General features: G+C 29.5%; 1 protein-coding gene across 2 annotated transcripts; it reads left to right on the top strand.

Moving 5' to 3' along the window:
* The first annotated feature begins 1,563 nt into the window (after positions 1-1,563).
* On the top strand, positions 1,564-5,114 carry LOC145947145 (uncharacterized). 2 transcript variants are annotated; one of them, XM_083056926.1, is made up of 4 exons: positions 1,564-1,638; positions 2,542-2,780; positions 3,262-3,581; positions 4,860-5,114. In XM_083056926.1, the coding sequence occupies exons 1-4, from the start codon at positions 1,596-1,598 to the stop codon at positions 4,867-4,869; spliced, it is 612 nt and encodes a 203-aa protein (XP_082913052.1). In that variant the 5' UTR covers positions 1,564-1,595; the 3' UTR covers positions 4,870-5,114. The 2 variants fall into 2 exon arrangements, with proteins under 2 accessions (XP_082913052.1, XP_082913051.1); XM_083056925.1 differs by lacking the exon at positions 4,860-5,114 and adding an exon at positions 3,816-3,894.
* Positions 5,115-6,267: the final 1,153 nt, after the last annotated feature.

Here is a 6,267-nt window from a genome sequence, read left to right as displayed (position 1 = left end):
TGTACAAAACACGCGGTTTAAATTATCGTACACAAATTTCATTCGGTGACAATATATTCGTGCGCTACATAATATGATATAAATATGTAAGCAAGTTTGTCACTGTTTTGCTACGTATAGCTATAATGGAGCAGCAAATTCTAAAGAAGAAAATTGGTGAGTCGAAATATTTTTTACAAAAAATCAAATAATTTTGATTCTGATTTAATAAACAGATAATTGAGATATACAACGCTAATATTTTTTTGTAGCACATATTATTTTTTAACATACTATTTTAATTTTATATATTTCGATGTAATTAAGTAACCACTGCGTAATGAGTCTTTAGATTTTTTAGATTTGAGTAATGTTGCACATTATGGTACATTATTTCGAATTCTGATGGTATTAACTATATTTTAGCGTATATTACCTTATTTTGTACACGTAAATAATGTACACGGAATAAGATCAATTTTAACGTACAATTTTTACTGCGTAAACAACGGAAAGTATATTTAATAAATACCAGAATTTTAGATATATGTACATATATAGAATTATTGCAGAATATAAATTCTTTATTGTTAAGTATTAAACATTACTAATAAATATTATCAATAATAATCAACTTCGAATTTTGCATTTATTTTACTTGCTGGAAATATAATCAACATATTGTCAAAGAGTTTGTTACATATTTAACAAAGTTTGACTATAAACATGTTAGCAAATATATGTAAGTATATATTTATAAATCAATTGAATTGACTTGCATTATATTTCGTGCGCAATATACCTTATGAACAACTTCTGTTACAAATTCGGAGAGCAATGAAATAATCGTTTGGTCATTTAAATTTAATGTGTGCATGTATTAAATTTATGAATTTATGAAACAAAAAAAACTCGTATTTTTTAAAGATGCAATAAAAAAATTATAAATATAAATGTACCATTCTCACTTAAATATGTGAACCATATGCGATATTTTTAACACTATATTAATTTTACTATAATATTGCTATAGTTAATTGGAATATAATTAATGTTTTTTGTATATTTGATCTATATCTTCTTTTTCAAGGTTCATTAACAAAATCGTTGAATTTGTGACTACTTTTTTACTTGACGCTATATAAATATATATATATATATATATATATTTATATATAGGCGTCTATCTATTTTTTAATATTTTCATAATTGTATCACGAAATGTGAGATGACATATATTTATATAATTATAAATAAATTTTTAATTTTTGACACTATCAAACGATATGTTTGAAAGTCTTATATTTGTGTGTATCTGAGGGAGTGTGTTTGTATTCGTGTGTATATGTTATGATTCTGACAGAGCGGTTACCTTCAGTCTACGAAGAACCGAGCGAGAGGACGGTTTAAGATTTGCAAATTATATTAAAGATTCTCAAACAAAAGAGAAGGTGTACCAAGAGGACAAAATAATCTTACATTCGCCTCAATTATCATCGCAAATATTACATTCTCTAGCTAAATAATATTGCAATCGACGCTATTAAATAAAATATTTGCGAATTTCGTAGGACACAGTTTTGTCTTTGCCTTTGTTATTTTATAACTAAAACAGGATGGAACAGGAGGAGATAAATGAGGATAAGGCGAGAGAAATTGGTAAGTTTAAAAATTATTGTATAAAATTATGTAATTATTGAGTTGATTTATCGAGAAGATAATTTAAAATATATTTTGTGGTAACATGTTTTTCTTTATTTATTATTTTATATATTGTTGTCTCTAGAATTTATAATTCGATGAAATTTAATGGCTATGACTTGATAAGTCTTGCAATTAGATTAACTAAAGTATTTTTGTTTTAAATCTGCAGCAACTATAATTAATTAGTTAATCGTACAACGTTTTATATATATGCATAATAAGTTTAAATTCAAAGTATGACTTTGTCAGCTTTCACGGCAGAAAGAAAGAACTTTAAAATTCTACATATATTCATTGCAGAATGTATTTTCTTTATTGTTTTACACATTATATACATATTACTTAAAAGTTTCATCAATCATAAAATCCATCGATCTCAAGTTTTGCATTAATTGTATTTTCTAAAATGTAAGTAAAATATCGTATCTTCAATTCGTTATGTATTGAACGAGGTTTAAAGGTCATGCTATTAAACATTAAATTCGTTTATGTATTGAACGATGTTTGAACGTAGGCATGTTGTTAAACGTTGGTAACTTTACATCAGTTATTTTCTCTTTTTTCCTGTTTCGATTTTCTTTATATGTATATTATTGATTCTGTCATATTTTGATTTTAAAATTAAATAATAGTTATAACAAAATTTTATTTTACACGGTTAAAATAATTTTGTCGAATAAATTTCAATACATTACATGCTTTTAATTTTATTATATGATTAATTATTATATTCTGTTAATGTATGATATTTATCTATAAATTTTTATTGTATTTTATTATAATTAAATTACTAGGTATGCTTAATATTTTTTTCTTCCGAATTTGATTCTTTACTTATTTATCTATTCTATTCGCTAGATAGTTCACTAAAGAATGCGCGTTTCCGTTTCGCGGTCGACTGTCTGGAAAAAGTTATGAAAGTCAATCCGAATAAGAATTTTGTCTTCAGTCCGCCTTGCATATATGAAGGACTTTTTCTAATGTGTCTTATACTGAAAGAAAGTAATTTTCGGGGCCGACTACGAGGGATTCTTGATATATCAATGTTCAAAAAACTAGATTTTATAAATTTCAGCGAATATCAGAAGAAACAGGAGGTAAATATTTTTGACACATTTTCGCATTAGATGATATATTCTATATGGAAAAAAGTCAAAATTTGCAGTCGATGTATAAAATAACCTGTAAAAGTAATTGTGTAATGTAAACTCCGCCAATCTAAAAGATTAATAAAGAGTAAATTGCATTGATAAAAAAAGAGATTTTTTAGCGAAATTAAAAGTCAACGCTTTGTTGCAACTTAAATTTGTCAGTGAGCAGTTTTTTTAATGATAGATCCTTTAATAAAAAATTAAGAAATTTTTCTTATCGAAAAATCTTTATAATTTTGACTCTTTTTTTATATTGATTAATAGAAATATAGTAATTCGGCGAATTTTATAAATATAGCCACATATAATTACAATGCTTGTAAGAATAAGAACTTGAATAAAGCAATTTATAAATGATTGCTATCTGTTGTCTATTAAGGAATGAATTTCTTACAAATATTAATGATATTGGTATTTTTGGTTCCAGAATGAATGGGTGGAATATTTCAAGGATTGCTCTCGTAATGTTGGATACTGGTCTAAATATAAATATTTCATTGAGGCAAAATTTAATTTCTTTCGCGCACCACTGCCGTTAAATATGTCCAGAAATCGTAATCAAATAATAAAGCAGGTTAATGGAGTGTTGACGAAATTTGTAGAAGATGACATATGTGATCCCGTGTTATTACCTGAGAATGGACAAACTGATGCTATGATTTTGATGAGTTTTCTCAGTTGCGATCTCATACCACGGAACCAACAGACTGACGTACCAAGTGGAAGTAGAAGCAATCAAATTTTACTGTGAGCACATCATATTTTCATTTCATTTAACTTACATAATATAAATCTTTTTAATATAATTTTTAATATAATTATTATATTTAATTTAATTTTTAATATAATTATTATATTTAATTTAATTTTTAATATAATTTTTATATTTAATTTAATTTTTAATATAATTTAATATAATTTTTAATATAATTTTTTTGATGTATCCTAAATCCTAAACAGAACATATTATGTTTTGTAAAGGAAATACCGCTCAAATTTTATTTTCAATAAACGTGTATGCCGGTATTTAATGATGAGAGTTTAACTATATGTCGGCTCCAAACAAAATATCAAGTGCTTTGCACTCAAAAGTAATCTATTACCATATAATAAAATACATGTCCGATGCTTAGCAGCTGCTATAAGAAATTTGTCGCGGTGCTATTTGTCAAAGACACTTAGTTGATAGCCGAATATCCATACATTAATGAGAAAGTTAATAAATATGAATTGAAATGTGTTAAATATGACAGAAGAGATAATTTTTAAAGTAAAAAAATTGATATTAAATGTTTTTTTCAAAATTGTTAAAGATATAATTTTGTTTTTAACCGCTTTGACCATTATTTCATTTTTAAGTGTCCAATATTTGATCAAAATGTGTTTATGTAAAAAATTTTTTATTTAGAATGTGCAATTTTTCATTAAGGCTCCTGGGTGCTCACTGCGGCCATATTGGATTGTGACGTCAGAGGCGAGAAAGCACACGCTGAAAATTCTTAGATGCCATTTTTTAATGAAAAGATATTTCGATTAAACAGCATTTCAGATGGCTTTAGCACACTCTTAAAAACCCCCGAAAACTATTTTTTTCCTTTATAATCAATCAACATCTGTAAAATGATCGAGATATCAGAGTTTGACATGCGGAATGACTGCGCATGTGCAAAGACCAGACGGACTGGGCTTCATAATATTACATTTTACAGCTGTTGATTGATTATAAAGGGGAAAGGATAGTTTTCGAGGTTTTTTAAGAGTGTGCTAAAGCCATCTGAAGTGCTGTTTCATCGAAATATTTTTTTATTTCGAAATGGTATCTAAGAAATTTTAGCGTGTGTTTTCTCGCCTCTGACGTCACGATTTCGACATGGTCGGAAAGGAGCCAGGAGCCTTAAGGATATGAAATATTATGTATTTTCAAAAATGCATGATATTTTATATGGAAAAAAACAAATGTATTTCTGGTTTCATGCAACTTGACCATTTTATGTAGTTTTCTACATTCTTAACGTTTTTTTATAGATTACAATGAGGAATTGAGCATGCACGTGAGCGATATACCCTATAAAGATGATACGTCGCTGTTTGTGTTCGCACCTGCTTCGTTAAGCTCAGGTAGATGGATGATTAATGAGAAAATTAGCCACACTGACCTTATAAGTTTGACTGAACGATTGTCGAGCGACAATGGAAGATTTAAATTGCGCAATCTGCTAAGAGATAGTAGAATAACATACCCAAAATTTCCTTCACATGACTGTCTTTTTACGCCTTTCAAAATGGAGAGAAAAAACGTTTCTGAGATTCTACCAAAGGATGTAAGAGATGACATCTCCTACATCCTTTGGTAGAATCTCAGAAACGTAATATGTTTTCTATTAAATTTTGATAGTAGAATTATCATCGCTGTTTGTGTTTGCACCTGCTTTGTTAAGTCAGGTAGATGGATGATTAATGAGAATATTAGCCACACTGACCTTAAAAGTTTGACTGAACGATTGTCGAGCGACAATGGAAGATTTAAATTCCGCAATCTGCTAAGAGATAGCAGAACAACATACCAAAAGTTTCCTTCAGATGACTGTCTTTTTACGCCTTTTGAAATGGAGAAAAATCTGGCAATCCGCGAGTTGCTGGAAGCATTAGATCCCGAAGGATATTTCACGTCCGATAACTATCAAGTTGGACGTGATCCATCAAATTCACGAGACCTTAGGCAGTACATCAGCAATGCTGTGCACCGTACTCATGTCAAGTTCACAATGCCGAAGTCGAAAGCAGATTCACATTGCGTAGGTTCGATGAATTTGTTTCACGGACGAGTTTACACTCCGGATGAGAGAGAAATAGACAACGTAAATCGCAACCGTACGTTTGTTTGGTTGGTCTATGACTCAAAATTAGTCTTTGAAGAAATTCTGTGTGTTGGCACTTATACTAGTGCTGTGAACGTTTCTGAGATTCTACCAAAGGATGTAGGAGATGTCATCTCTTACATCCTTTGGTAGAATCTCAGATACGTTCACAGCACTAGTATAAGTGCCAACACACAGAATTTCTTCAAAGACTAATTTTGAGTCATAGACCAACCAAACAAACGTACGGTTGCGATTTACGTTGTCTATTTCTCTCTCATCCGGAGTGTAAACTCGTCCGTGAAACAAATTCATCGAACCTACGCAATGTGAATCTGCTTTCGACTTCGGCATTGTGAACTTGACATGAGTATGGTGCACAGCATTGCTGATGTACTGCCTAAGGTCTCGTGAATTTGATGGATCACGTCCAACTTGATAGTTATAGGATGTGAAATATCCTTCGGGACCTAATGCTTCCAGCAACTCGCGGATTGCCAGATTTTTCTCCATTTCAAAAGGCGTAAAAAGACAGTCATCTGAAGGAAATTTTTGGTATGTTGTTCTGCTATCTC

This window comes from Prenolepis imparis, unplaced genomic scaffold (assembly GCF_030444845.1).
Source record: "Prenolepis imparis isolate NDT839.2.m4 unplaced genomic scaffold, iyPreImpa1.0 SCAF_47, whole genome shotgun sequence".
Taxonomy (NCBI): domain Eukaryota; kingdom Metazoa; phylum Arthropoda; class Insecta; order Hymenoptera; family Formicidae; genus Prenolepis; species Prenolepis imparis.
The sequence above is the reverse complement of the archived record's forward strand: the minus strand, read 5'-3'. Positions and strand labels throughout refer to the sequence as shown.

Bases quoted from the DNA above. Each gene is read 5' to 3' on its own strand.
- LOC145947145 (XM_083056925.1), top strand. From the start codon at position 1,596: ATGGAACAGGAGGAGATAAATGAGGATAAGGCGAGAGAAATTG. The intron at 1,639-2,541 runs GTAAGTTTAAAA...TCTATTCGCTAG, and splicing joins GGATAAGGCGAGAGAAATTG to ATAGTTCACTAAAGAATGCG. The intron at 3,582-3,815 runs GTGAGCACATCA...TGTTTTGTAAAG, and splicing joins AGAAGCAATCAAATTTTACT to GAAATACCGCTCAAATTTTA.